The sequence below is a fragment of the Cynara cardunculus genome (assembly GCF_001531365.2).
Source record: "Cynara cardunculus var. scolymus isolate 2C chromosome LG 7, CcrdV1, whole genome shotgun sequence".
Lineage (NCBI taxonomy): Eukaryota > Viridiplantae > Streptophyta > Magnoliopsida > Asterales > Asteraceae > Cynara > Cynara cardunculus.
In genome coordinates, this window is record NC_037534.1 from 7,501,541 (window position 1) to 7,513,764 (window position 12,224).

General features: G+C 35.5%; 1 protein-coding gene across 1 annotated transcript; it reads left to right on the forward strand.

The window, feature by feature from the left end:
- The first annotated feature begins 6,682 nt into the window (after positions 1-6,682).
- On the forward strand, positions 6,683-10,337 carry LOC112515821 (probable LRR receptor-like serine/threonine-protein kinase At4g36180). Its single transcript, XM_025122758.1, has one exon. The coding sequence runs from the start codon at positions 6,744-6,746 to the stop codon at positions 10,158-10,160; it is 3,417 nt and encodes a 1,138-aa protein (XP_024978526.1). The 5' UTR covers positions 6,683-6,743; the 3' UTR covers positions 10,161-10,337.
- The last annotated feature ends 1,887 nt before the right edge of the window (positions 10,338-12,224 follow it).

Consider the following 12,224-nt stretch of genomic DNA (forward strand, 5'->3'; position numbering starts at 1 on the left):
ATTTTATATGTATTTGATTCACAACATGAAACTTTTTTATATGTATTTTTCATTTCGCAAACAGACTTAGATTGTGAATCGAGTACATTACAGTCATAGATGGAAAAAAAAATCATATAAAATAATACATGATACACTAATTTTAAGAGATCTCACAATTTAAAGAATTCTCCTCGTATATTTACCACCAACATTTGGTCATCTTATTTCAGTCAAACATATTATAATATAAAAATAAATAAACAATTTCACAGACTTAAAAAATTGGAAAAATAAAAAATATTTGTTTTCAAATGTCAACATAAATTTGAAATTTGCCAACTTTTTTCCCTCTTATTTCATTTTTTTGACCACATAATCATCAATAATGTTTGCTTATTTTGGGCCACAAAACAAGGGAGTGTCAATCCAAAAGATAAAAGAATAATTAACATTTTCATTATTTTGTTTTATTTTATTTAAAATAAAGTTAAATTATATTTTTTTTCAATATTTTAAATTGTGAAAACCCAGTTTAACATGTAAAACAAAAAATGTAAACATTATTGAATGGTTATCACTGATTTTCACAAGTTTGTAACATTTAAGTGGTTTTTATCTGATTTATCATATAATTACAAACTGTGGAGCTTATGGCCCAGGCAAGGCTCCCCTTGAGCCCCACTTTTGTATCAAACTACATGTCAAATTTACTCTATATATTCATTTAGAATGGATGAAAACTCATACTAATTAATTTTGATCTATTTGTAGGTCTGATATCCATTTACTCTTTTAAATGACCACCATCATCAGCCCCTCCATTGATATCAATATCGACCCCTAGCTTCGCCCCCCCCCCTCCTAGCCTCATCTGTTAGTTGCATCACACCCCCAACGTTCGCTCCTCACTTGTTGTCAACCCATAGCCCAGTCCCCCCATGTCATTGATAGCTTCAAAGCTTTTGTTTTTATATTTTAACTGTAAGTACATGAAATTTATATTTGCATATTTTTAGATTCGAACGAATATAAATTAGTCATATTTTTATCACTTTTTGTTATTTTGGCTAAACTTTATGCAAATAAACTTGACTCTATAGTTGAATGATCTATTTCAGATCTTTTTTTATATTGTTGGACTTTCTAAATAAAATCTCTCAGTAATTAAATGACCATCGTGGATATTATCTCAGTATTCTTTTAGGTTACATGTTGGCAGCCTTTTGCTAGTTATTTGTTTGAGCTTATTAAATAGTTCAGTCTGATAAATCATAAACTAAGTTGTAAGCTACTTTTTTAACACAATAGTTGAAATAGTGTTTTAAATGAGTTTTTTTTCCCATTTTTTCCTAATCATGTACAAAATATTTCTTCCAACGTGTTCTTTTAACCAACAGTTAGTCTTTTTAATGAACTGTTAATTTATCAACCAGGTGCATATCTATAAATCCCTGAGCAGGGTCCCCTACGCCTTCTCAAATAATTTTTGCAAATAGATTTTTTTGGTAGTAAATGTGCAAAATTGCAAACTAAACTTTGAAGGATGTTCGGGATATTAGAAACTACAAGAGACATTAATAAAAAAAAAACAGGAAAAAAAATCTATTGAAATCAACAACAAAAAAAGTACTTTGAAATCGACCAAAAAACTCAAAAAAAATCCCTCGGTATCAACCAAAAAATTTTAAAAATTATTTGAAATCAACCAAAAGACTTAAAAAATCCCTTGAAACAGTGAGATTCGACTATAAAGACATCGGACGAGTTTTACAAAAATCCTAAGTCCTCTACGATTATCAGACGATAACTAATTTGTCAAGAAATTAAAAAAATAGTGGGGTTTTTTTTATATTGGATGAGTGGTGAATAATTGATTTTATTTTGATAAATATTAAAAGTATAATAAACTTCCAAAATAATTTACAAAGTTTAATAACTAATTATATAAATATGAATCACAAGGGTGATGTCTGATTGATTTGAGCTTGACTCTAAAGATCAAAAGTACCTGGAGGTCCCAGGTTCAATTCCAAGAAGGAATAAAAATCCTCTTTTGACCACGAAGGTTCAAATGTGCTGACTTCGGCCTATCTACAAACAAATGATCGCCCTGAGATTAGTCGGCTCGCATAACGGATTAATATCCAAGTTAATCAAAAAATAATAATATAAATATGACCGTTTATACTTTTAACTTTATAAATTTCAGTTATTTGTATGAGTTTTGGTTTCTATTTTATTCTACCACATTTATTCCTCCCCTGTTATCAACCTACCCTTATTACCGAAATGGGTAAAATTTCCATCTTACCAAACAAGACTGACACGTGCTACAACAGGCGGGACAAAGGGTCGTTGTTCTTTCCGATCTCTACGTATTGATTAATACATAATCAATCCAACAATACTTGAAAACACCTCTTTTGAACCCCATATGTGAAATAGAAGAATCGAAGTTGATTTGCTTTATAAAAAGATCTCAAAAAACTAAATGATAGGGGCTCTGTGAAATCTTCGAATAAGGTAAACTATGTTATAACCATTTCTACATAGACGCTTATGACGTCCCCCACTATACATTGGACCATAGCAATGAATCTATTCGAAGCGGCTCCCCTCAATTCCTCTGAGTTTCATAACAAATTTAATAATCAGTAGATCCGCAATTTTATGTCTGCTAAGTGTTTTTTTAAAAATTCTTACTAAAAAAAAAGTAGTCATTAACTCACAAATGTCCTTTTTGAAGGCATGCCAGGCCAAAGGGAGGTCAAGAGAAAGCTCAATCTATGATACAACCCATAAGAATCTAAAAAGTGGCCTCATTCTCCCTCTAAAGTTTTTTCTCACACACTTTTATTTAAAAGTGAAACCTTTTTTTGACAAACTTTTTTTTAATTAAAAAGTTTTCAAGATTTTAAAGAAAAACAGATTCAAATGTATATTAATACGTAGGATAATATTTTAACTGATAAAAAACAACTTGTTAGATGATTGAATAGAAAAACATATTTCCACTTGGGATAAATTCGTTTGATTTCTGCATTCGTAAAGAAACAGACAGATCAGAGTTGACAATAACTGCTTTGGTGACATTGAAAGCTTGAATATAGTGCAAATCTGATGGAAGTGTGTCGAAGAATGGCGAAAGTGAATGGAGACGAATTGAAACTTTTAGGAGTAATCGATGAAAATGGTCGAGAATTGGAAATCATGTTTGCTAATTAAGTTGTAGAAGCGAGAACATACAAACAAAGAAGCTGGAATTGGACAACGATCGTGCGAGTCATGTAGGAAGATTAAGTGAACACAAGAAACTGGAGACTTATCGTATTAAGTAAAACTACAAAAAAACAACCTGAAATTGATGGATGAAGTTTTTCCAAATAAATGATGGTTGGAGGTCGCTCAAGGCAGCTGAGGCCTAAAGGGCAATAAGGCCCGACCCTTTAATATGTTAGAGTAGGTTATTTATCCACATATCTTCTCAGTCATACACTCCGCTCTCAACATACATTCTCGACCTCGCGCTCTCGACGACAGCCAGGATCTGCTCTCGTCTCTCGCTCTTGATCATCATCTGCTCTCGCCCTACCTCTGGCTCTGAACCCTCTCTTTGCGCATCTGCGATATGCCCCTTAGGCTCTCACCCTCTCTCGACCAGCATCTGCCTTTGTGCCCACTGCCCATGTGTTTTCTTTTCTGGTTTCTGATTAAGCAATAACATATAACTGATGAGTAACTAGGTTATTACTTATTAGAAATTTAGAATATTAAGTTATTCACTTAATCACTTATTTGCTTAGGGGTTGTTTGTTTACCTCTTAATAGTTCCATTAAGAGGCAACCTCTGAATCGTTAAGAGGTGAATCTTGTTTGGAAAAAAAAAAGTGTGCCTCTTAATGGTTCTAAAACCCTCTGAATGATTTTGTATCATCGGCCTTCCTTAACCATTAAGAGCCTTAATTTCATTGTAAACAATCACCACCAAACAATTATATATCATTTTGCATTATATCATGAGAAGCCTCTTAATCATTCTGACCACTTAATGATTCTGCACAAAATCATTCGACAACTGCCAAACAACCCTTTATTTGTCTATATGAATGCTTATACATTTGCGTATTTGGTTATTTGCTAGTTTGTTGTTTTATTATAATTTGTTATTAGGTTATTACATATTAGGTTATTAGATAATTAAGTACTTTTCCTAAATAAAAACCATCTAGTTGTTCTGTTTGAGAACACTGTTTGCAGAAGGTTTCTTAACTTTATTCTTTTGCCTATTTAGCTAACTATTGACCTCGCACATTTTGGAGGCAAACTTTCAGTTTGAAACTTTTCTATCACTCTATGTTTTTGCTCCATTTGGGAATAATTTTTCTGTTCAAGTCTGGGCCTTCTTCTAACGTACAATGCAAAAGAATCACGCATAGGTTGTGAATCTAATAATGTGTTGGAGAAATTTGAAGTCGACAAAGAATCCAATCCCATAAGCTTAGCAACTACCTCGGGGGTTTATCACATTCATCTCCATTCCTTAATGAAGATGTACAACTGTAGACACTATAACCTTTAAGACTCAAATTCTTTGTTGTATAATCTTCATTCACTTGTGAATATAACAAGAATTCGTCTAAATCTAAATAGAACGAATTTGTCTAAATTTGAATAAAGTATAAAGATAAATAGTGATTCATATAGGATGAAACCGAGTCATTGGCAAGTTGGTATCAATACTCCTTTTCTGCTTCGATTGTTTTATAAGAAATTAAAATCGGAGGTCAAGATGCATGAAAAAAATGCTGATATGTTTCATTTCAAAGAAACTGGTTCTGATTGGTTTATGTCCCCTGTTGTAACTTTAATTTTTCTATAAAAATCGGTCTGGAGACGAGCTTTCTAGTTTGACTAGGTTCCAAACCCTTTTAATAATTTGTGTGTTCTTTGTTTCTTAGATTGGAGGTATATTTTTGACTCTTCGTCTAAAACATCAAAACCATAGGACCCGCTCTAAGAGTTGATTATTAATTGAACAAGACACCACAAATCATCTAAAACCTATCATTCAAAACAACAATTAAATTACTAATTGGAAAAGAAAAAAAAATCATATTTCCTTATTTTGATATATTTTTTATTTTATCAATCACTAAGGGGCCGTTTACTTAAACACTTACCCTGTAAGCATTTACTGGTAAAATTCAACACTATCACTTATTTACCAATTAAGATTTTATTCACTAAAACGCATCGTATGCAACAATTTATCCCGGTAAGCGCTAACCATGGTAAGAATCCTCGTTCTCATTTACCGGTAAGACTCTCGATTTTTGTCTTCGCTCTTACCGGGTAAGATTTTTAGTTCTTGTCATATTCATCCGGTAAAGTAAAGTGACTTGATAAACACTTATTCGGATAAGCGTTAGGTAAACTGCACTTAAGACACATGATTCATTATTTTTCTCTCCCAATTGATTTTTGCATTATTTTTCAAAATACATATTAATAGATAAAGACAAATAATAATATTACTATTTAAAAAAATCAATATTTGATTTAATACATAATTTATTGAGAGTAGTTGAGTGATTATCAGTTATATAAAATAAATTAAAATTTTGTAAATCAATATTACAAATATCTTGTAATAATAAGTGTAAGACAAATAAAAAAAATTAGATATCATTTACTAAATACTTACCAGGTAAACGTTTACTGGAATTTATTTATCTTACAATTAACATGAGAATGACAGAGAATCGTACTGCCCAATTGTTGGAGATGCTCTAATAACCCACACTTTTTGGTTATAAGAACTTTGCATTGGAAATGCTGAAAAGAATAGGATTGTTACATGGTAAGCATGGTAAAAGATACTTACCAAAAATCTATTTTGATGAGTGATAACAAAATATTGTTACCCAATAAGGTAAGTAAAGATGGTGATTTACGGTAGAAAACATTTAGTAATCGATCCCTTAAAAGAAAGTCTTTTATGTAACTTAAAGAAATCATAAAAATTATTATTGAATATTATATGATTAATTTTGGTTTCTATGTTTATTAGAGGCCTTAACTGTATACCGCACTTGGTAAGGTTTTGAACTCATAACTCGTGTATTGCTGGGCCAATCATCATACAATAGGAATTGTTGATTTGTTGTCATTATATAATATTTTTGTTTTAAACCATATAAACAAAAAGAACAATAAATTTTAAATTATAAAAACATAAAAATAAAAATAAAAATAAAAATAAAAAATAACAGTTTTAAATTTAAAAAAAAACAACTTATTGACTTATTTGGATGCGACACCGATAATAAATATTTTTGAGTGTTTGGATAAACAGCTTATATCTGTGCCAAACCGATAATAATTTTTTTTTTAAAAATTAAATCTTTTTTACTTATAATAAATTGATAAATATTTTTATAAAAAATTTAAGATAAGCTATCCCAAATACCCATTTAGTGGATTTTTAGGAAGGTATAAGATTTATTTGGGTGAAAAGAATATTTAAAGATTTGGATGAGTGTGTGTTTGTGTGTGAGAGAGAAAGATAAAGAACAAGTGTTGAGAGTTGGGTACTTGAGTGTCTCTTTATATCTGTGTGTTTTTGGGGGTTTCTAATACCAAAGTGAGAGGGCAATGCGCACACCGGCGCAATATACGCCTCAGCGCCTCTACTCTTTTTTCCCACCATACTCCCTTTTCTCCGGCTAACCTACGCCTTACCGTTACATTGTTCTTAATTAATGCTTCAACGCCGCTCACCGCCGTTCATGGCGGCCGCTGCTCTTCTCCTCTTCCTCCTCCTCCTCTCCGGCGCCACTTTGTTGATATTTGCAGAAACCCTACCCGAGATCGAAGCACTTGTTGATTTCAAGCTCAACCTCCATGATCCACTTGGTGCACTCACCAGCTGGGACGCATCCACTCCTGCTGCTCCATGCGACTGGCGGGGCGTCGGTTGCTCCGGCGGCCACGTCACCGACCTTCGTCTCCCTCGCCTCCAGCTACGCGGTGTACTCTCGAGCAAACTTGGTAACTTGCGGATGCTGCGTAGGTTGAGCCTACGTTCGAACAACTTCAATGGTAGCATTCCTTCGTCTCTATCGAAATGCGATCTTTTGCAGTATGTTTTTCTTCAGTATAACTCGTTTTCCGGTAACATTCCGCCGGAGATCTCGAACCTTAACGAGCTTTTGATATTTAATGTCGCCGGAAACAATATATCCGGTGAAGTTCCCGATAATCTCCCTTCAGGCCTACGGTACCTCGATCTCTCCTCAAACTCGCTTTCCGGCGAATTGCCGAATAACCTCTCTGATTTACCTGATCTTCAACTCATTAACCTCTCATACAATCTCTTCACTGGTGCGATTCCGGAGAGATATGGGGCTTTACAGAAGCTTGAGTTCCTCTGGCTCGATCACAATCAGTTGCAAGGGACGTTACCTTCGGCTATAGCAAACTGTACTTCACTCGTTCATTTTAGCGCGGATGGCAATGCAATCGGAGGTGTTATTCCGGCGGGGATAGGCTCGATTCCTAAGCTACAAGTAATCTCTCTCTCTAACAATAATCTCACTGGTTTGATTCCTGCATCTATCTTCTGCAACGTTTCGGCTTATCCACCCTCGATTAAGAACGTTCAGTTAGGGTTTAATGCGTTCACGGATATTGTACCTCCTCCATCTGCTAGCTGTTTTAGTGTTCTGCAAGTTTTGGATCTTCAACAGAATCAGATTCACGGGGGTATTCCATCCTGGCTGACAAATTTATCTACACTAACAGCTTTGGATGTTTCCGGCAATCATTTGTCGGGTAAAATTCCGACTGGGATTGGGAATTTGTGGCGATTGGAGGAGCTAAAGTTGGCAAATAATTCGTTAACTGGTTTTTTTCCAAGTGACATCAAACAAATCAGTAACCTAAGGGTTTTGAATCTTGAAGGGAATTTGTTTACTGGTGAAATCCCCAAATTTTTAAGTGAACTAAGAGGGCTTCAGATGCTATATTTGGGTGGAAATCGATTCAATGGTAGCATTCCTCCAAGTTTTAGCAATCTTCCACTGCTTGAAACACTGAGCTTGAGAGATAACAGTCTCACCGGAAACTTACCGGAAGACCTCATGTCAATGAGCAATCTTACGACCTTGGACCTTAAGGGAAACAGGTTCTCCGGTGAACTTCCGGTAACCATTGGTAATTTGAAAGGGCTATCAGTTTTGAACTTGGGTGGGAATGGGTTTGGTGGTAAGATTCCGGGAAGCATTGGGAGTCTCTATAAGTTGATTTCCCTTGATTTGAGCAAACAGAATCTCAACGGAGAGTTGCCGTTGGATCTTTTTGGCTTGCCTAATTTACAAGTGATTGCTTTGCAAGAAAACAAGTTCTCTGGAGATGTTCCCGAAGGTTTCAGCAGTTTATTAGGTTTGCATTACTTGAATCTCTCTTCGAATTTGTTTTCCGGCCACATTCCTTCAACTTTTAGCTTTCTCAAGTCATTGGTTGTTCTATCTTTGTCAAATAACAATGTCTCCGGCAAGATCCCACCGGAGCTTGGCAATTGTTCTGATCTTCAGATTCTTGATCTGGGTTCCAACACTTTGAGTGGGAAAATCCCTGCTGATCTTTCACGGCTCTCCCATTTGACCCAACTCGATTTGAGCAGGAACAATCTCTCGGGTGAAATCCCATCAGAATTTTCTGGCATCCCGTCCCTGGATTCGGTTGATCTAAACTCTAACCATCTTTCCGGCAACATTCCCGTAACATTCTCCAATTTGTCTAACCTCGCTTCACTAGACCTCAGTTCGAACAACTTGACCGGTGAGATACCAGCAAATCTTACAGCCATTTCAAGCTTGATCTATCTTAATGTGTCGAACAATGACCTGGAAGGGCAAATACCCGAACCATTGGCTTCTAGATTCAACAATGGATCTCTTTTTGTGGGTAATAGCGGTTTATGCGGGAAGCCGTTGGATCGAAAATGCCCGGGGATAAGCAGTGGTAGTAGGAAGAAAATGATTTGGCTGATTGTTGCGGCTGCTGCCGGAGCTTGTTTCATGGCGATCTGCTGTTGTTTCTATACATACAGTCTCTTCCGCTGGCGGAAACGGATTAAAGAACGGTCAAAAGGAGCGGAAAAGAAGCGAACTAGCCCACAAAGAAGCTCGGGGACTAGAAGTAGCGGTGAAAATGGCGGCCCGAAACTTGTTATGTTCAATAACAAGATCACTCTGGCCGAAACCCTTGAAGCAACCCGGCAATTCGATGAAGAAAACGTTTTGAGCCGAACTCGATTCGGGTTGATCTTCAAAGCGTGTTACAATGACGGCATGGTGTTGTCTATCCGCCGACTGCAAAACGGGTTGCTTGAAGAGAGCGCGTTCAAGAAAGAAGCTGAGTTGCTAGGGAAAGTCCGACACCGGAACCTGACCGTTCTCCGCGGGTATTACGCAGGCCCACCCGACCTTCGGCTTCTCGTGTACGACTACATGCCAAACGGAAACCTCGCGACGTTGCTTCAAGAAGCATCGCACCAAGACGGTCACGTCTTGAATTGGCCAATGCGGCACTTGATCGCACTTGGCATAGCCCGTGGACTAGCTTTCCTTCATTCGACCGCCACTGTCCATGGCGACATCAAGCCCCAAAACGTTCTTTTCGATGCCGATTTCGAAGCCCATGTCTCCGAATTCGGGCTAACACCACTTGCTGCCACGAGATCACCGGAAGCCACCGCTACCTCCACCTCCGGTTCAGTTGGGACATTGGGATATGTTTCGCCGGAAGCAATCCTAACCAAGGAAGTCACGGATGACTCTGATGTCTACAGTTTCGGCATCGTTTTGCTGGAGCTCTTAACCGGGAAGAAGCCGGTGATGTTTACACAAGATGAAGATATTGTGAAATGGGTGAAAAGACAGTTGCAAAGAGGTCAGGTTTCGGAGCTTTTGGAACCCGGTTTGCTGGAGTTGGATCCGGAATCATCAGAATGGGAAGAGTTTTTGCTGGGAGTGAAAGTCGGGTTACTTTGCACAGCACCCGACCCGCATGACCGACCCAGCATGGCAGATGTTGTGTTCATGCTTGAAGGGTGTCGGGTGGGACCGGATATTCCATCATCAGCTGAACCCACCTCCCAACCTTCCCCTGCGTAAATCCGGATCTGTATTGACCCGAAATAACCCGAGTTTGTTTTGTTAACATTAATTTTCTATTGATGTTATTTGAATGTAGTTGAGGAATTTGATATTTAAGAATCCATCGATTTTAGGGTGTGTATGTTTCATGTTTGTAATCATCTTAAATCTTATAGGGAGGTGATTTTAATTGAACCTCCTCTCCATCTTATTTTAACCATTTATGGCATGGATACCTGTTTACAACAAAGTACTTGTTAAAATATAGAAAATTTTCGATAAGTGAGACGACGACTCTTATCACTCCTACCCCGTGAATAAGTGATGGTGTTGAATTTTACTAGTAAGTGTTTATCGGGTAAACGGTCTCTAAGAGTTATATCCGATAAGTGAGGATAGTAACTCACTTGGTGCTTACCGGGTGATAAAAGCTTACTACTATTGATTCATTTTTTTCATTTGATGTTCGAGAATGTTACCTATAAGGTAAATGAGGATGGTGACTCGTGCTGGTAAATGACCCCTAATTAATAACTAAGAGACTGTTTACCTAACGCTTGCCAACAAGAGTTGTCATCCTAACCACAAGGATTGTGGTGTAGGGGTTGAGATATCTGTCTAGGGTTCGATCCCAACATACACAACAGTTATGTCTACTGATTTTTTTTCTAATTAACTTGGATATATAACCCGTTTTACGAATCAACTAATCCCAAAAACAACCACATGTTTTACAAGTAGCCTGAAATCCACAAAGAAATTTTTGTTCTCCTTGAATTTGAAACTCATACATTTTTAAAAAGGAATCACCATCCTCATTCTTTTTTATGGTTATATATTCTGGATCATTAAAATACATTTGAAGTTATTGATTGAAGCAAAAAGTGTTAAAATGGTAAGCTGGGGTTGGTGGTTTTGGGTCAAAGTACCAGCTGTAGAGTGTAGTGAAGGGTGGAAGGAGGCACGTGGCGAAGGGCTCCGGCGACTGTAGTAGTCACGTGGGAGGACCTGACAATAGAGCCGTTAATGCATCACACTTGATTTATTAAATAATTATTCGCTCTCCCCCACAAAAGTTCACTATTTTCCATAATTTAATATTTATGGCGTTCGCTGTGGTTTATATAAAAACCATTTTATTTTAATAGCATTTATTGCAACTTATTTTTTATAATTCGTATACTCGTCCCCAATATTCATGTAAAAAAATTATGATTGAAAAATGTAATAAGAAATTTTCATCTTTGATTAATTCTAATTGAATATTAACATTAATAAGATGTAATGAATCTAAAGTATAATTTATGAATAGATATGAAATTAAAAATGATCAAGAGTTCAGATCTCTTATTATGTTTCTCACCATAACGTTTTTTCTCATACGAATGATATAAGAAAAATATTAATTATTAAAACAAAGTATGTTTAAATAGCAAGGTTAAATATTGTGAAAAATTTAGAAAGAAAGGTTAAAGAAAAAATATTAGTCGCATACCTTATTTAATAAACGTATTAAACAAACCATTATTAAATTAAAAATGGTAGCATAATCTGTAATTGTATATCTGTAACTGTAATTATAATCTACAAGAAATCATGATTGAGTTTGTTTTCTAAACCAATTTCTAATAATCTTTAATAAATCGATTTAATCACACAGATAAATTAATTATAAGTTTTTAACACACATGATAATATGTTTGATGATTGTATCAAGCATATGTGATAATTATATATATTTTTATGATTATGTATATTTACATCTATAGATCTTCTTGTGATGCAAATATTATCGCATGTGATAATACCTTACATATTTCAGACGTCTATTATTATCACATGTGATAATACATAACTTATATTCACAAGTATATGTATGTTATCATATGTGATATATACAAAAAGGTAGATATATATGACACACAATAGATCATATATTAAACAAAATTAATCACATGTGATCCAAAGCATAGACCGAAAAAATAGTAAAAAAAATAATGAATTCGTTGTGGATATCGCATGTAATATTTGATGAAAATTAGCATGGAATCACATGCTAATTCTCTTAATTTAAAATTATTT